At 46.4% G+C, this 17,751-nt stretch overlaps 1 protein-coding gene across 7 annotated transcripts in view; it reads right to left on the reverse strand.

Annotated features, from left to right (window-relative positions):
* Positions 1-366: 366 nt before the first annotated feature.
* KLHL12 (kelch like family member 12) overlaps positions 367-17,751 on the reverse strand; it is a 35,633-nt gene continuing 18,248 nt past the window's right edge. For 6 of the 7 annotated variants that reach the window (XM_069971489.1, XM_069971484.1, XM_069971487.1 and 3 more), the window contains exons 8-13: positions 16,177-16,283; positions 12,186-12,381; positions 3,602-3,760; positions 3,415-3,513; positions 3,150-3,336; positions 367-2,174 (exon numbers count right to left, since the gene is read on the reverse strand). In XM_069971489.1, the coding sequence (XP_069827590.1) occupies positions 2,048-2,174; positions 3,150-3,336; positions 3,415-3,513; positions 3,602-3,760; positions 12,186-12,381; positions 16,177-16,283 (875 nt within the window). In that variant the 3' untranslated portion in view covers positions 367-2,047. The remainder of the gene's footprint in view (positions 2,175-3,149; positions 3,337-3,414; positions 3,514-3,601; positions 3,761-12,185; positions 12,382-16,176; positions 16,284-17,751) is intronic. The other variant, XM_069971490.1, reaches the window with a different exon arrangement.

Genomic DNA, 17,751 nt, shown 5'->3' on the forward strand with positions numbered 1-17,751 from the left:
ACGTGCACACTACGGAATCCTGACGGTTGTGGATTCTGCACCTTGCAGACTCTGGCGGCCATGCGCATCTCCACCCGTGCCACAGACTCCATTCTATGGTCAGGCGGATTCCGCCATCCGGCCAAAGAATAACCATGTTCATTCTTTGGAGGGACGGCAAAATGCTCGCGACAGCCGGAGTCCGCAACGGGTTTTCCGTCGGGATTCCGTAGTGTGCACATACCCTAGTATATACGTCAGTGGGAAACAGATCCTATCCCTTTCAGCAGTATAAAACATATCCAGTAAACAGACAAAAAGAAAAGTGGTGTTAACCTGGCCTCAGTCTTTACTTCCACTTGTCCCATGGAAAAAAAGACAACAAACTGAGGGGAAAAAATGACAATAAGTTGCAGTTTTTACATGAATCTTCATTAAACGGATTAAAAAAACAAACAAAACAAAAACAAAGAAAAACAAAAGAACAGATGAAACAGTCTTAACGGTACTAAAACAAGTGCAACAGCAGCTTCTGTCCAATTACAAACAAGACTACAAAAGCAGAGAGGATCAGTCATCGGATCCACTGCAAAACCAACTATAATGAGAGAAAGGGACATGAGAGTCAGGACGTCTAATGCACAGTAATAAAGATGTTTTGTAACCTGTTAGATGACGAACATTTTAATTTGCTCAAATTCAATGACACATCTCTACACCTTGGATTTTAGAGTAAATTTGAGCAAGTGGACCTCACTTTAAAGGGAACCAATCAGTATGATTGTGCCGATATCGTTCCCTGCAGCAGTGTTTACAGCAGTAGCTTTGCCGTGGAGAAGAAGTTTAACCCAGCCGTGTGAGGCAGGGAGAGGGGCAGCAACTAGTAATCTGGGCGGGGAGCCCCCTGTGGCTAGTCACGGCTCTCCCTGTCAGCGCACAGTGCGGGATGACTCATACATTCCACGAGCTGCACAGTAGCTCTCTGCACTGCTGCAGGGAATCATATTAGCACAATCGTACTGATTGGATTCCTTTAAAAGGGGTAGTTCAGCAAATAAATTCTTTCAACTGGTGCCAGAAAGTGCCAAAAATTTTCAAGTCTTTCAGTACTTATCAGCTGCTGTATGTCTTCCAGGAAGTGATGTATTCTTCTCATTCTTACAGTGTTCTCTGCTGCCACCTCTGTCCATGTCAGGAACTGTCCAGGGCAGGAGAGGGTTTCTGTGAGGATTTCCTACTGCTGGACAGTTCCTGACATGGACAGAGGTGGCAGCAGAGAGCACTGTGCGAAAGAATACACCACTTCCAACATGACATACAGCAGCTGATAAGTACTGAAAGAGTGGAGATTTTCTTTTATAGAAGTAAAATACAAATCCTTCTCATTTTCTAGCACCAGTTGATTTAAAGTTTTTTTTTTTTTTTTTTTTGCTCAACTACCCCTTTAAAGTGGCGATCCCAAGATAGTAAGTGATGGGTGATCGCTACCTGATATGTTTGGAAGTCACATACAGAGAAAATGGGGCGTTGGTTGAGCATATGCACTGCTGCTACATTCACTTAGGGGGCAAGGGACCCCTGTTCTTGTGATTGGACCACCTCACTGATCAGCTATTTATCCCCACCCTGAGGACAGGGGAACCTTGGGATAACCCCTGACTAGGGAAATATATAAGAACAGGTTGCAGTTACCTTACAGAATGGCAGCGGGTCCACGAGACTGTGTGTTATTACAGCATTAAACAAGTTTTATTTACAATACAGGATTTATTTAAGTGCATATTCGTGCGTGTGTCAGATGGCGTTCTTGGCACCGGACAGTATAATACACTAAAAATAGTTGTTCTGTTACTGAAATGTAGTCCAATATTAAAAGTCAGCAAACAGCCGTGTGTGGCACAATGAGAGGCACCTTATGTTTCACAGTTTAGGATGAGCTTTGTCTTTGCCGCTTCCGGTTCGCTCCAGTGGTTTCAGGCTTGTGAATTTGTTATTTTACACTAAAGGTCGATATTCACATTTTCACAAAGTAAAGACCATCAGGACAGTTCAGTATTAGTCCCCGTTCTCATTTTTCCCGAAGGACGCAGACTCCGGCATCGCAGCGCTGTGTCGCCATGGAAGTCACTACATCCCAGCTGTCAATCACTGGATCATAGCATTCGACACTGTTCAGTAATGAATTACCATCATACCTAAAACCAAGAAGAATTCAAAGTTACTATCTATCTATCTATATTATCTCTATATTACACCTCAAACATTGCCAAGTGGTTGCAGTTCACAATATACAGGTGCCGAGGCCACCGGATTATATAGTCATACTCACAGGCTGTGTGAGGCTCCCGGCTCCCCTTGCTCCCCATCCGCGAATCAGTGCTGCCGTGCACTGATTGGCTGATTGGGAGCCGGGAGCCTCACACACAGCCACGGGGCCGAACAGGTAATGTATGCTCCAGGCCGGGGGCTGCATGCAGCGGGGGTTAAAGGGGCCGGGTCACATACTGGCAGCGGAATGAAAATTCAGCTGCGGGTATGTGACCCATAGACCTTCACACTACTAGGATCTGCAGTGGATTTCACTGCAAACTTGCAGCGTGAAATCAGCTGCAGATCCAGTACCTGTGGATCCAGCTACCCTTAAAGTGAACCTATCAGCTACAATTCGCATTCCAAAATGCCCACTGTTAGATGTTGTTAGGTCAGGGAGACACATGGCACTTTTCATATATCCATTTGTGCTTCCATAACAATTTATTTGCCTGCGCAAAGTTTTAAAGAGGGTTTCCCAAGCCCTTGATCTTCTGCATGCAGGAATGCCTCAACCCTCAACCTCTTACAGTCAGCTGGAAGCTGTGAACAGAGTCAGGCATGGGAGGGGGATCAAGGACGTATTTTAGCTTGGAGCAGATCAGGGGCCTGGAAAAGCATGCCATGTATGCGAGTTTGACATGGCTTTCTGCATGGCTGCAATGTAAACATATTTATGGATTAAACTGAACAGAGTTGAGTCTCATAAACAATGAAGGGCCCTGACACTCTACAGATTGCTGCAGACCCCCACTGACCTGGATACCGGGACTATCCTGACAGTCATACAATCCCAAATAAACTACTTTAACGTAAAATCACCCTACATGCATTTCTTGTTTATAACTCAAAGTACGCACCCAGCTATGGCATAGAGTCTACCACGTAAAACTGTGGCTCCAACGTAGCAGCGCGGTGTAGTCATGCTGGTCATTGTCGTCCAGGAGTCTGTACGAATGTTGTAGGCTTCCACAGATGAAAGATGAGCCGTTCCATCGAAACCTCCAACCACATAGATGTGATCATTTAGAAGAGCCACACCAGCACCTGTAATCACAGAAAGAACAATAGGCACATATCCCTGACGAGACCTATAAAACCAGAAGAGGTGAAAAGCTTTATTACCTGAGCGTTTAGTAGCCATCGGCGTCACATGGCTCCAGTGTCCGGTGTGAGGATCATATCGTTCAACAGAACTCAGAATGTTTAAGCCATCATAACCACCTGAAACTCACATTCAAAGTCGGGTCATGCAAAAGCAATATAATATTAGTACCTAGCAGTGTTATAATGGCCCCCAAACCACTCTCACCTAAACAATAAATAACCCCATTGGCCACAACAAGTCCTGCTCCTTCCCGTGCTGTTTGCATATCACCTAGCATGCTCCACTGATCAATGTTGGGGTCATAGCGTTCCATACTTGTGTGCCGCCGACTTCCATCAAATCCACCTGAGACATATATCATATCTGTAAAAAAAATAAAACAAAGAATTAAATTAAAGGGGTAGTCTGCTCAAACATAACTTATGCGTAAGCTACTGCCCGTGGCAATACTAACATTTCATTCCATACTTTTTAACTATTCAGTCTACTTCTCTTAGTTCTCAGCCGCTGCAATTTAAGTGAGCCTCTCTTTCTACAATTTCATCTCCTTCTTTCTCTGAGACGGCTGATTTAAGTCCCTTACTGGCTTTATCTGCAACTTTGTAGCTTCTTTGTAATGCCGGGAGGATTTATCACAGTGGGCTCATCAGAAACTTGACCTCAGATTAACCCTCCCGTAATTACAAAGAAGCTACAAAGTTGCAGAAAAAGCCAGTCAAGGAGTTGTTTACATCAGTCATCTCAGAAGGGAGGGGAGAGGAGGGGGAGACAGAGAGAAAAGCTCTGTGTCTGTGTGCCTTCAGCAGAAACCAGCAGCTGAGAACTGGGGGAAGGAGACTGAGTAGATAATAAAAAGTATGGAAGAAATTGTTAGTCTCAGCATGGGCAGAAAAATATCAACAGTTATGTTTGAGTGAAATACTCCTTTAACCCCTTCAAGACCAAGCCTATTTGCACCTAAAAGACCAGGCTCATTTTTCAAAATCGGACCTGTCTCACTTTATGCGCTTATAGCTCAGTGATGCTTTAACGTATGCTAGCGATTCTGAGATTGTTTTTTCGTCACATATGGCACTTTATATTAGTGGCAAAATTTGGTCACTACTTTGTGTGTTTTTTGTGAAAAACATCAAAATATCATGAAAAATTGAAAAAATTAGCATTTTATGAACTTTGAAATTCTCTGCTTCTAAAAAAAGAAAGTTGTATCACATAAATTAGTTACTACGTCACATTACCGATATGTCCTCTTTATTCTGGCTTCATTTCATAAACATATTTTACTTTTTTAGGGTGTTACGGGGCTTAGAAATTTATCAGCAAATTACCACATTTTCGTGAAAGTTTCCAAAACTGATCTTTTTAGGGACCAGTTCTTATTTTAAGTTGATTTAGGAGGTTTGTATACTGGAAACCCCCATAAGTGACCCCATTTTGGAAACTAGACACCTTAAAGAATTAATCTAGGGGTATAATGAGCATTTTAAACCTACAGGGGCTGGAGGAAAGTATTCACCATTAGGCCTAAAAAAAATGAAAAATTAAAATTTTCCAATAATATATACGTTTAGATTAAAGTTTCTCATTTTCAAAAGGAACATGAGAGAAAAAGCACCCCAAAATTTATAACGCAGGTTCTCTTGAGTACTACGGTACCCCATATGTGGGCGTAAACCACTGTATGGGCACACAGTGGGGCTCAGAAGGAAGGGAGCGCCAATTAGCTTTTCCATTGCAGATTTTGCTGAAGAAATTTCCGAGCGCCAGGTGCATTTGCAGTGCCCCTGTAGTGTCAGCAGAGAGAAAAAACCCCATAAGTCACCCCATTTTGGAAAGTGCACCCCTCAAAGAATTCATCTTGGTGTGTGGTGAGCATTTTGACCCCACAGGTATTAGAGGAAAGTATTCAAAAGTAGACAGTAAAAATGAAAAACTTGAATTTTTCCAATAATATGTTGATTTAGTTTGAAATTTCTAAATTTCACAAGGAACAGGAGAAAAAATGTACCCCAAAATCTGTAATGCAGGTTCTTCTGAGTACAACGATACCCCATATGTGGGCATAAACCACTGTATGGGCACACAGCAGGGCTCAGAAGGGAAGGAGCGCCAATTTGCTGGAGCAAAACCGCAGCTAGTAATAGTTATTAGAAAAGCACAGTTACTAAAATAAAATAAAAAAATTAGATTACAGGTAATGTGGGGTGGTTACGGACAGTCTGGGTGGTTACGGACAGTCTGGGGTGGTTCCAGGTAATCTAGAGGTGGTTACGGGCAACCTGGGGTGGTCACGGGCAACCTGGGGTGGTCACGGGCAACCTGGGGTGGTCACGGGCAACCTGGGGTGGTCACGGGCAACCTGGGGTGGTTACGGGCAACCTGGGGTGGTTACGGGCAACCTGCGGTGGTTACGGGCAACCTGCTGTGGTCAGAGGCAACCTGCGGTGGTCAGAGGCAAGGTGCGGTGGTCAGAGGCAACCTGCGGTGGTCAGAGGCAAGGTGCGGTGGTCAGAGGCAAGGTGCGGTGGTCAGAGGCAAGGTGCGGTGGTCAGAGGCAAGGTGCGGTGGTCAGAGGCAAGGTGCGGTGGTCAGAGGCAAGGTGCGGTGGTCAGAGGCAAGGTGCGGTGGTCAGAGGCAAGGTGCGGTGGTCAGAGGCAAGGTGCGGTGGTCAGAGGCAAGGTGCGGTGGTCAGAGGCAAGGTGCGGTGGTCAGAGGCAAGGTGCGGTGGTCAGAGGCAAGGTGCGGTGGTCAGAGGCAAGGTGCGGTGGTCAGAGGCAAGGTGCGGTGGTCAGAGGCAAGGTGCGGTGGTCAGAGGCAAGGTGCGGTGGTCAGAGGCAAGGTGCGGTGGTCAGAGGCAACCTGCGGTGGTTGCGTGCAATCTGGGGGGTTACATGTAATCTGGCATGATTACGTGCAACCTGGGGTGGTTATGCCCAACCTGCGGTGGTTACGGGCAACCTGGGGGGGTTACAGACAATCTAGAATTGTTACAGATAGACTGAAGTGCTTATAGGTAATCTGGGGTGGGTACATGTAATTTGGGGTGGTTACAGGCAATCTGGGGTGATTACGGACAATCTGGAGGGGGTCACTGGCAACGTGCGGTGGTTAGGGGCAACGTGCGATGGTTACGGGTAATCTGGGGGGTTACGTGCAATCTGACGTGTTTACAGACAACCTGGGGTGGTTATGGGTAACGTGCGGTGGATACGGGCAACGTGCAGTGGTTACGGGCAACCTGCGGTGGTTACGGGTAATCTGGGGGGTTACGTGCAATCTGACGTGTTTACAGACAACCTGGGGTGGTTATGGGTAACGTGCGGTGGATACGGGCAACGTGCAGTGGTTACGGGCAACCTGCGGTGGTTACGGGTAATCTGGGGGGTTACGTGCAATCTGACGTGATTACGGACAACCTGGGGTGGTTACGGGCAGGGCCGCCGATAGGGCAGTACAAGTGGTACTGCCGTATGGGGCCCGGACCCTAAGAGACACAGGGGGGGGCCCGGCGGGCCCGCCGGCCGCCGCCTCCCGCCCGCTACGCTAGGGGGGTCCGCACGGCCCCCCTTGCCACCTGTTTTTGAGCATCCCGAGAAGCTGTGGCCACGCAGCTTCTCGGGATGCACTGATCGCTTTAATGTTCCGCCCGCACAGCGGGCGGAACATTAAAGCGATCAGAATACAGGAGAAGGACCTGTCAGCGTCCTCCTCCTGTATTCTCTCCCATAGGCTGCCGGCACTTCATACCAGCAGCCTATGGGAGGCCGGGCCGTGATCATGTGCCCCTCCGGCAGGCGTGACGATGTGACGTCATCACGTCTGCCGGAAGTCCCGTCCCTGCGGCTCGCAAGATGGAGCCCGAAGAGGAGGAGGAAGAGCTGCTGCCTGCACAGCGCGGATTAGGTGAGTAAGATGTTTGTTTTTTTTAGGGGCACCTCTGGGGGCGTTATTAGTATATGGGGGCACCTCTGGGGGCATTATTAGCGTATGGGGGCACCTCTGGAGGCATTATTAGTATATGGGGGCACCTCTGGGGGCATTATTAGTGTATGGTGGCACCTCTGGGGGCATTATTAGTTCATGGGGGCACCTCTGGGGGCATTATTAGTTCATGGGGGCACCTCTGGGGGCATTATTAGTATATGGGGGCACCTCTGGGGGCATTATTAGTTCATGGGGGCACCTCTGGGGGCATTATTAGTATATGGGGGCACCTCTGGGGGCATTATTAGTATATGGGGGCACCTCTGGGGGCATTATTAGTATATGGGGGCACCTCTGGGGGCATTATTAGTATATGGGGGCACCTCTGGGGGCGTTATTAGTATATGGGGGCACCTCTGGGGGCATTATTAGTATATGGGGGCACCTCTGGGGGCATTATTAGCGTATGGGGGCACCTCTGGGGGCATTATTAGTATATGGGGGCACCTCTGGGGGCATTATTAGTGTATGGGGGCACCTCTGGGGGCATTATTAGTTCATGGGGGCACCTCTGGGGGCATTATTAGTTCATGGGGGCACCTCTGGGGGCATTATTAGTTCATGGGGGCACCTCTGGGGGCATTATTAGTATATGGGGGGCACCTCTGGGGGCATTATTAGTATATGGGGGCACCTCTGGGGGCATTATTAGTATATGGGGGCACCTCTGGGGGCGTTATTAGTATATGGGGGCACCTCTGGGGGCGTTATTAGTATATGGGGGCACCTCTGGGGGCGTTATTAGTATATGGGGGCACCTCTGGGGGCATTATTAGCGTATGGGGGCACCTCTGGGGGCATTATTAGTGTATGGGGGCACCTCTGGGGGCATTATTAGTGTATGGGGGCACCTCTGGGGGCATTATTAGTTCATGGGGGCACCTCTGGGGGCATTATTAGTTCATGGGGGCACCTCTGGGGGCATTATTAGTTCATGGGGGCACCTCTGGGGGCATTATTAGTTCATGGGGGCACCTCTGGGGGCATTATTAGTATATGGGGGCACCTCTGGGGGCATTATTAGTATATGGGGGCACCTCTGGGGGCATTATTAGTTCATGGGGGCACCTCTGGGGGCATTATTAGTTCATGGGGGCACCTCTGGGGGCATTATTAACTCATGGGGGCATCTCTGGGGGCATTATTAGTGCATGGGGGCCACCTCTAGGGGCATTATTAGCTCATGGGGGCACAGCTGGGAATCCTACATACAGGGGGCACAGCAGGGGATCCTACATACAGGGGGCACAGCAGGGGATCCTACATACAGGGGGCATCCCACACAGCGCAGTTACTATGGGAGCCTACAGGGGGGAGAAAGAAAAGGAAGTTGCTAGAAATGTGCGGAGCCTAAATTGTTTGTCTCGCAGGTTCTAAGGGGATGAAACGTATCTGGAAGGAATCATCATGGAGGTCTGGGCCGGATGGAGAGGAAAAGGGAAAGTGACGCCTCAGATCAAAGAAGACATCACCGGTGAGTCACTGTATGACACTTTTCTTATTTTGTAGAACATCATTTAGTAGGGGTGCCCCGAGGTGACAGCTACTACATTATCTGTATTTAGAGATATCACTGTGTTATCTGTTGTGTTACATAGGACTGCAGGTGACATCTACATTATCTGTACTCAGAGATATCACTGTGTTATCTGTGCTGTTACATAGGACTGCAGGTGACATCTACTACATGATCTATACTCAGAGATATCACTGTGTTATCTGTGCTGTTACATAGGACTGCAGGTGACTACTACATTATCTGTACTCAGAGATATCACTGTGTTATCTGTGCTGTTACATAGGACTGCAGGTGACATCTACTACATGATCTATACTCAGAGATATCACTGTGTTATCTGTGCTGTTACATAGGACTGCAGGTGAAATCTACTACATCTGTACTCAGGGATATCACTGTGTTATCTGTGCTGTTACATAGGACTGCAGGTGAAATCTACTACATTATCTGTACTCAGAGATACCACTGTGTTATGTGGTGTTACATAGGACTGCAGGTGATATCAGGTGATTTCTCCAGGTTGCAGAAGTTCAAACTTCATCGTGCCCTGGTGTGCTGGTGTCTGTATGTCTGTATACATGTGTGCTGGTGTCTGTATGTCTGTATACATGTGTGCTGGTGTCTGTATACATGTGTGCTGGTGTCTGTATGTCTGTATACATGTGTGCTGGTGTCTGTATGTCTGTATACATGTGTGCTGGTGTCTGTATGTCTGTATACATGTGTGCTGGTGTCTGTATACATGTGTGCTGGTGTCTGTATGTCTGTATACATGTGTGCTGGTGTCTGTATGTCTGTATACATGTGAGCTGGTGTCTGTATGTCTGTATACATGTGAGCTGGTGTCTGTGTGTGAGATCAATTCTAGAGAACTGGCTCATATATCCCATTTTCCCCAGTGGCTTAAAATGTAACCTCTGTTATACAGTTATAAAATTGTAGAACCTAAATGTGAACAAGGTGCAATTTAAATAGACACTTACTTGTATAGCTGTCTCTTGTGCTCTGTATGCAGTGCATTATATTCACCCTTGCAACGTACAATTTATAGCGTGTCTACAAGCCCAGCGGGGCTCATTATGATGGAGACTAAAACTTATACAAGAGTGGGGTAGGGGTTCCCCTGTATTCAGAATGCTGTTGAGTGCTAGGCAATGCCCCGTTTGGGGTTATTGAATTTTGAGGGTCTATGCAGAGCAGGATAAAGACACCTCTGCTGCACAAACAGGATCTCCTAGAAAGCGTTCTCACCGCCATGTATTCGCTATCACTGTCTTGGGTGAGGTAAACTAGTCTGCCTGGGGGGGCTGTGTGATTTGTATATGCTCACTAACATGGAACAGCCTCATTATATTAGCCTTATCAACATATTCTATGTTAGTGAGCTTACCGGGGGGGGGGGGGGGGGGGGCTGATATTGGTGAACATATACAAATCAAACAGCCCCCCAGACCCTCGAAATTCAATAACCCCAAACGGGGCATTGCCTAGTACTCAACAGCATTCTGAATACAGGGGAACCCCTACCCCACTCTTGTATAAGTTTTAGTCTCCATCATAATGAGCCCCGCTGGGCTTGTAGACACGCTATAAATTGTACGTTGCAGGGGTGAATATAATGCACTGCATACAGAGCACAAGAGGCAGCTATACAAGTAAGTGTCTGTTTGAATTGCACCTTGTTCACATTTAATTTCTACAATTTTATAACTGTATAACAGAGGTTACATTTTAAGCCACTGGGGAAAATGGGGAATATGAGCCAGTTCTCTAGAATTGATCTGAACCAAATTATACCTCCCAGCAAGGCGTGGGGCGAACACACAATTGTTTTTTTATTAATGTGGGGGGCCCAGACACTTTGGTTGTATGGGGCCCCGAAATTCCTGATGGCGGCCCTGGTTACGGGCAACGTGCGGTGGTTACGGGCAACCTGCGGTGGTTACGGGTAATCTGGGGGGGGGTTAGGGGTAATTTGGGAGTAAACTGCAATTATTACTATAATAAAAAGTGTGTTTTTTATTTTTTTGTATGTTTGTCACTTTTTGTACTTTATACATTCATTTTCACTGTATTACTATGATTACTGTGATATTTTCTATCACAGTAATCATAATTCAGTGACAGAGACCGACTTGGGGGGTGGGGGGACATCACTTTTTATCCCCTGTCACCAATCATTCATGGTGACAGGGGATAAAGAGTGCCTGGAGCACATGGCACAAGCGATCAGCGGTATATAGTATATACCGCTGATCGCTTGTACCGGGACCCCACAGGGGGGGTCCCCGATGACTGCCCCATGCTCTGGGGTTTTCATTCATTTTTCTTTTTTGATCACTGTGAACAGACATTAGTCTGAATTACAGTGATAGCGGCGGCCATCTTGGATCCAATGGCCGCCGCAGGAGGGGGGGTTAGTGACTGGGGCACTAGGGGGGCTGGTCTGGGGTCTGATTTTACTTATTTCTGAATCCACGGTGGGGGGAGAGGAAATACCCCGGCGACACCGGCCCATTAGTGACCGCCGTTTCCGCGGTCACTAAGGGGTTAATGGGGGGGGGGGGTCAGCTGCGGGATCGCAGCTGATCCTCATTATCTCCGATGCTGTACTCAGATGAGAGCGGGATCGCTGTCCCTGCAGCGATCCCACTCTCATTACAAAGCCCCTGTCAGTCAGGAACGTATATATACATTCCTACTGCACAGGGCATGTGCAATAGGAACATATATATACAGATTGCTGACGTGAAGGGGTTAATATGTTGCTGGCCTTCGGGAGAACATAATAGCGTATTCTTACCTCTCTGCGCTCCCCCTGTATCCTCTGACATCTTTTCCAGGTCCTGGCTCAAAAATCCCACCTTGACTTTAAAATGAACTTGTCTCGGCAGTGACAGCACGTTCAGCCAATCGCTAGCTGCGGCTCTGTCCCATCTCAATGTGACTGGCTGAGCAGGTCTTCACTGCCGAGACGAGTCAGTCTTAAAGTGGAGGCGGGATTGTTCAGCCGGGACCAAAAGATGACATCAGAGGACACCGGGGGAGCGCAGAAAGGTAAGAACAGACTGTTTGTTATGTTCTCCCCAAGGACAGCAACATAATAAAAGTTTGGTTTCAGTGAAATCCCCCTTTAAGGTGACACCGACCATCAGAAGACAATTTTGAAAACACGTACAGGTAGATACACTTGTGGAACCATGTCAAATCTCACATAAGTGAATAACGGTATATCCTCTATGGCTGGAAATGTTCATTTTTCACAATATTTTATTATTTTAGTACCTCCTAATGTAGTGGCTCCAGCAAGTCCTCTCCTTACATTCATTGGAGCCACGGAGTACCAAACACCATCTTCTTCTGAGGTGTAATCCAAACACTCTACCGAGCTGAGACGGGAGCGCCCATCATATCCTCCAATAACGTAAACGCGGTCCCCAAGTGATACTGTAGCCACATAGCGCCGTTTGCGGGTAATACTCTAAATGATAAGGAATAAACACGTAGAGTGAATACCATGCAGTACTTCACCATTAACAGTCACCTAAACGAGAAGTCTCATCAAATTCAAAGGGAGGAGGATGCGGGAAAATAATAAACTAAGTAAACTTACCTATCCTCGTGCCCTGTACAGCCACTCCTAGGTCTTGTTGACAGCTGCTGGTGTCGTGCCTTCGTAGTGCTGCTCCCGGGTCCTACTGACGGCTATCATTTTCTTCTGCAACATTACATCCTCAGCTAACTGACTGCCTGCTCAGCCAATCAGTGGCTGGAATACACTGGGATTAAAAGGACAAGTGCCATGAAAAACTTTTTCCCAGAAATTGAAGCACATTACAAAGTTATATAACTGTGTAATGTGCTTCAATCATCTATCTGCCTACCTTCCCTGTCTTTTCCCCCCACCAGGAAGTGTCCTAACTCACACAGAACTAATGACTGTCGTCACCGTCACCAGGCAGCTCCTTCTTGTGAGGATTAGTCATCAGCAGGAGGGCTGGTCTAGGTCCTGTTACACCAGCCTCCCCCTCCTTGTCAGGTGACTTAGCTTGCTCAGCTCCGATTGTCATTGCTTATCTTCTCTAGTGACATGACTCATTCACTCACTGAGTCCACGGCAGCAGGAGAGAGGGTATGAGGGGAGGGGGGGCTGCCTATGTGTCGGAGTCAGTTGGAGGGAAGATAAGCGTGACATGTGACAAGTGATGGCTTGCAGTTGTTCAGCCAATGGGAGCTGAGCAAGCTGAGTCACCTGACAAGGCAGGGGAGGGGGGAGGCTAGTGTAACAGGAGAAGGAGCTGAGAGAAGAGCTTGGTGACGGCGACGACAGTCATTAGGTCTGTGTGAGTTAGGACACTTCCTGGTGGGGGGTGGAGGGGGGAAAAGACAGGGAAGGGAGGCAGATAGATGATTGAAGCACATTACAGAGTTATATAACTTTGTAATGTGCTTCAATTATTGGGAAAAAGTTTTTCATGGCACTTGTCCTTTAAGCACATTCTTCATTCGGTATGTAATATGTTTAGTTTTTAAAACCAAATTGGAAATTTGTTCCTTAACTTGAACTTGGGGATCAAAAAGGTAAACAGTGGTCTCGTTGCCTAGTGGAGAGGTTATGAAATAATGCCCTCTTATTAAAATAAGCTTGGACTATATCTATAAGATAGGGCATAGATGTCTTAGAAGTGCAGGTCCCACACATTTCATTCTCAATATCCTTTAATAGAGTGGTAGGCGCTTAAACTTATATACGGTAGTGTCACATTATTATGACCTCATGGAGGAAGGTGAGTGGACAAATGGCACTAATGACAATAAGTGACATGGAAACTGTGGAGCACCACATTCTACTGATGAGAGAGATGAACGTCAGCTACGAAGGTGCACGAGGTTGGCGGACAGGGTACAAGTGGAACAGCTCGCCAAAATGAACCAGGGGTCTACCAGATGCATCTAAAGCAGTTTGGTAAACCCTACTGTATTTGGGACTCTGAAGGCGACGGAAGGTCACAGCGCCTCAACCAATGAAGTTGCATCAGCAGAAAAGGCCTTACTTTCCCTACAGTATGGGAATGGGACCTCCGTTGATTGGCAAACACATCTTTTTGGTTGCATCACATTTTCTGCTTCATAGACTAGATGGGCGTTAGTTTGTCCGGAGAAAAAACACCCTGAAACTATTGCAGGTTAGATTGTTCACGATGTCTGTGCAGCCCTTGCTTTTTACATTTAAAAAAAAAAACAAAAACAATAAAGTTCATACTTCCCTATTTTCCTCTGGTGTCCTCAAACCTTTTGCCTGTGTTCCCCGCTCACCAAGGATGCTTCTGGCTAATTCTCTTTAGTGACAGGCTGCTGAGCTGTCCCAGGCACTGTCCTGTCTCGCCCAGCGATTGGCAGAAGCATCAGAGGTGAGCGGGGAACAAGGGTGAAAGGCTACAGGAAACCGGAGAATAGGTAAGTATTACCTTTATTATTTTTAATAACGTACTGATGCACGGTTAGCAGCTGATGATTTTTAAGCAAGTTTAAATAGCTCTTAGGCTAATACTTGTTTTTAATATACGGAGCAATAATCTACAAAATTTGATTCAGCAGATTACTACTCTGTATAATAGGGCCCCTGCTCTGGCCCCCTAATTTATTAGACTTCAACCTAATCTGGAATATGTGGGACTCCCTAACTTGTGGTGTTCGCTCTATGGATCCTTTCCCGCACACCCTCAGTGAGATGCACTGCACTCATCATGGCTCCAGATACCTGTAACACCCTACCAGGATCTTATGGAGTCACTCCCAGCCCATCTAGCTGCTGTCAGGGATGACTATTAGCAGGTGGTCATAATAATGTAACTGGACTGTGTACATTTTTTGAAAATTGCTGCGACTGCCATTAATGGCCCGAATAAAAAAAAACAAAAAAAAAACTGTGGAATATTATGTAGTGAAAAAGGTCAGACTCAACAACCTTAGGAAAATTATTCTGTATCAATATATCCAAAGTCAGTACCTATAAAACAATATGGGGACATTAATGCCCAGAAGGCAAGAAAACAATGGTACATTTTAAGGGATTTGTGGATACTACTAAATATCTGTAAAGGCCCCATTACATAGCATGATAACCTGTCACATCAGGCAGATAACGCCTGTGGGTAATGATACCCGGCCCCCCAGATAATCAGCCTCCGCACTACACAGTTAATAGGGCCAGAAGCAGTTAGCTCCATTTGCTGCATATGGCTAAGCCTGGTTACTGCAGCTCAGCAAACTCCAGCAGTGCACATCTACTCCTCACCCAAAAAATATGGCTTAAAGCAACTCTGTACCCACAATCTGCCCCCCCCCCCCCAAACCACTTGTACCTTCGGATAGCTGCTTTTAATCCAAGATCTGTCCTGTGGTCCGTTCGGCAGGTGATGCAGTTATTGTCCTAAAAAAAGTACTTTTAAACTTGTAGCCCCGTGCCCAACAGGAGTATCTGTGCCCTAACTTTGCACCACCCCTCCGTCCCTCCTTCCCACCCTCTTCATCATTAGGAATGCCACTGAAACATTTTCTCCATTCTGAACATTGCACAGGTCCTTAACGATCCAGCCCATGTGCCTGGCTGACACAGGTGGGGAATAGGAGGCAATCTGCCTGGAGCATTCCTAATGATGAAGAGGGTGGGGAGGAGGGATGGAGAGGGTGTGCAAAGTTAGGGCACAGATACTCCCGTATGGCACGGGCTTTAAGTTTAAAAGTATTTTTTTAGGACAACAACTGCATCACCTGCCAAACGGACCCCAGGACAGATCTTGGATTAAAAGCAGCTATCTGAAGGTACAAGTGGTTTGGGGGGGGGGGGGGGGGTCAGATTATGGGTACAGAGTTGCTTTAAAAATGTTCAATAAGGACCCAAACACTCTTAAGACTCTTGGCTCAATTATGATTATTTTGGATGTTGGAAGTAAAAACTGTGAACCAAACAAACAATGATTCAGCAAATGTGAGAGCTGTGGAATCACCAAACTAATAACATCCAGCAATATCCTATGTTTTTCCCAAGCTCTCTCCTCTGCAGTGTTGTGAATTGCCGACAAGAAACGAAGGATTACCCAGCTGATTCTTTATTTTGTTTATTACATGATGCACAGAAAAATCCCTATACACTTTTTATATCTGTTAAATAAAAATAATGTAATAAAAAAAACCTCTGAGGAAAATCGAGGGACAAAGAGACTGTAGAAAAACTTTGTGTATTAGAGAAAACAAAAAAAAAAAAAAAACTCACCGGAAGAAAACTCCACTCCTGAGATTTGGGGTCATATTTCTCCACTACATCTATAGGAGATTGTTGGCTACCAAATCCACCGATGACAAGTAACACCTCATTGGCTCCTCAAAAATAAAATAAAAGAATGATGTGCTCACAAATATATAAGAATATAAGGAATTAAAGGGGTAGTGCGGCGCTAAACAATTATTCACTAAATAATACACATTACAAAGTTATACAACTTTGTAATGTATGTTACGTTAGTAAATGGCCCCCTTCCCCGTGTCCCCCCCCACCCCCGGAAGTGTAGTGCTCTATACTCACCTGATGCGTTTTGACCCCCGCCCGCCATCTTGCGACAATGATGTAATCTTCGGGCAGCTGGCCGAACCGCTCCGACCATCCCTCGTGCCGGCCGCGTCATCAGCTGCTCAGCCGCGATTGGCTGAGCACAGTTATGCTCAGCCAATCGCGTAGCACAACGCACTACACTTCCGGGGGTGGCGTGGTTGGGGGCTAACACGGGGAAGGAAGCCATTCACTAACATAACATACATTACAAAGTTGTATAACTTTGTAATGTATGTTATTTAGTGAATAATTGTTTAGCGCTGCACTACCTCTTTAACAAAGTACCCAAGTATAAATAATAAGCTCTGTCAGCTCTCATACATTAGACTTATGGGGGAGGACTTCAAGGTGATATCCAGCACTACAAACACATGGCCACTTTTCCCCCTCTCGTCTCCAGTTCAGGTGTTGTTTGCAACTGAGCTTCATTTACTTCAGTTGAACTGAGTTTGAAACCCCACCCAATCTGGAGACAAGAGTGGCCATGTTTTTGTAGCGCTGGATAACACCTTTAATGTTATGGGCAACTACTATTAATGCTATGGGCAACTACTACATTGTTCCTCTGCACAAGGTTTGATAAATTTGCCCTATAGTTTTAACAACTGGAAGCAGCACAGGCTATAAAAGTGTCCAGTGTGCACACTAGATGGTTTGCTGCCCAGGGCCTCTGATGCATAGGTCTCTTCAGGTGGGAAATAAGTCCCTGGCATCTGCTACTTTAAAAGGGATTTTTTTTCATCAAGACAACCCCCATACTCCACTTTGGATGTGGCTGACCTGGTGCATCCATGCATTACAGAGGTCACTCATCCAATCGCTGAGGTTGTCACACTACTGGAGATGAGAAGCTATGATTTTGCTTTCTTTAACAGGGGATTATCCTTATGAGACAAGCCCTTCAAAGAGTTGGTTATGTGGAAAGGAATTCTCTGCTCTGTCCAATAATCTCAGAACAGACACGTATTCAAGCTAAAATAACTGCACTAAATCTGGTGTCGCCCGCAGCCTCGTCCCTACTGTCTGACGCTTCACGGTCCTCACATATCATCACGCTAGAGGAACAGCTCAGAAGTTATTGTGAGTGTTACATACATACATTTAGATTGAAAGTGTGTTTAGTATAAAAGCGTAAGTGGTAACGGACGCTGCTCCTAGAGACAGAATTAAAACATTTAAAGGGGTCCTCTGGCAGAATTTGTTTCTTCCAGAAATAGCATGACTCGTTTTCAGTTTGGG

Source organism: Dendropsophus ebraccatus, chromosome 5 (genome assembly GCF_027789765.1).
Source record: "Dendropsophus ebraccatus isolate aDenEbr1 chromosome 5, aDenEbr1.pat, whole genome shotgun sequence".
Lineage (NCBI taxonomy): Eukaryota > Metazoa > Chordata > Amphibia > Anura > Hylidae > Dendropsophus > Dendropsophus ebraccatus.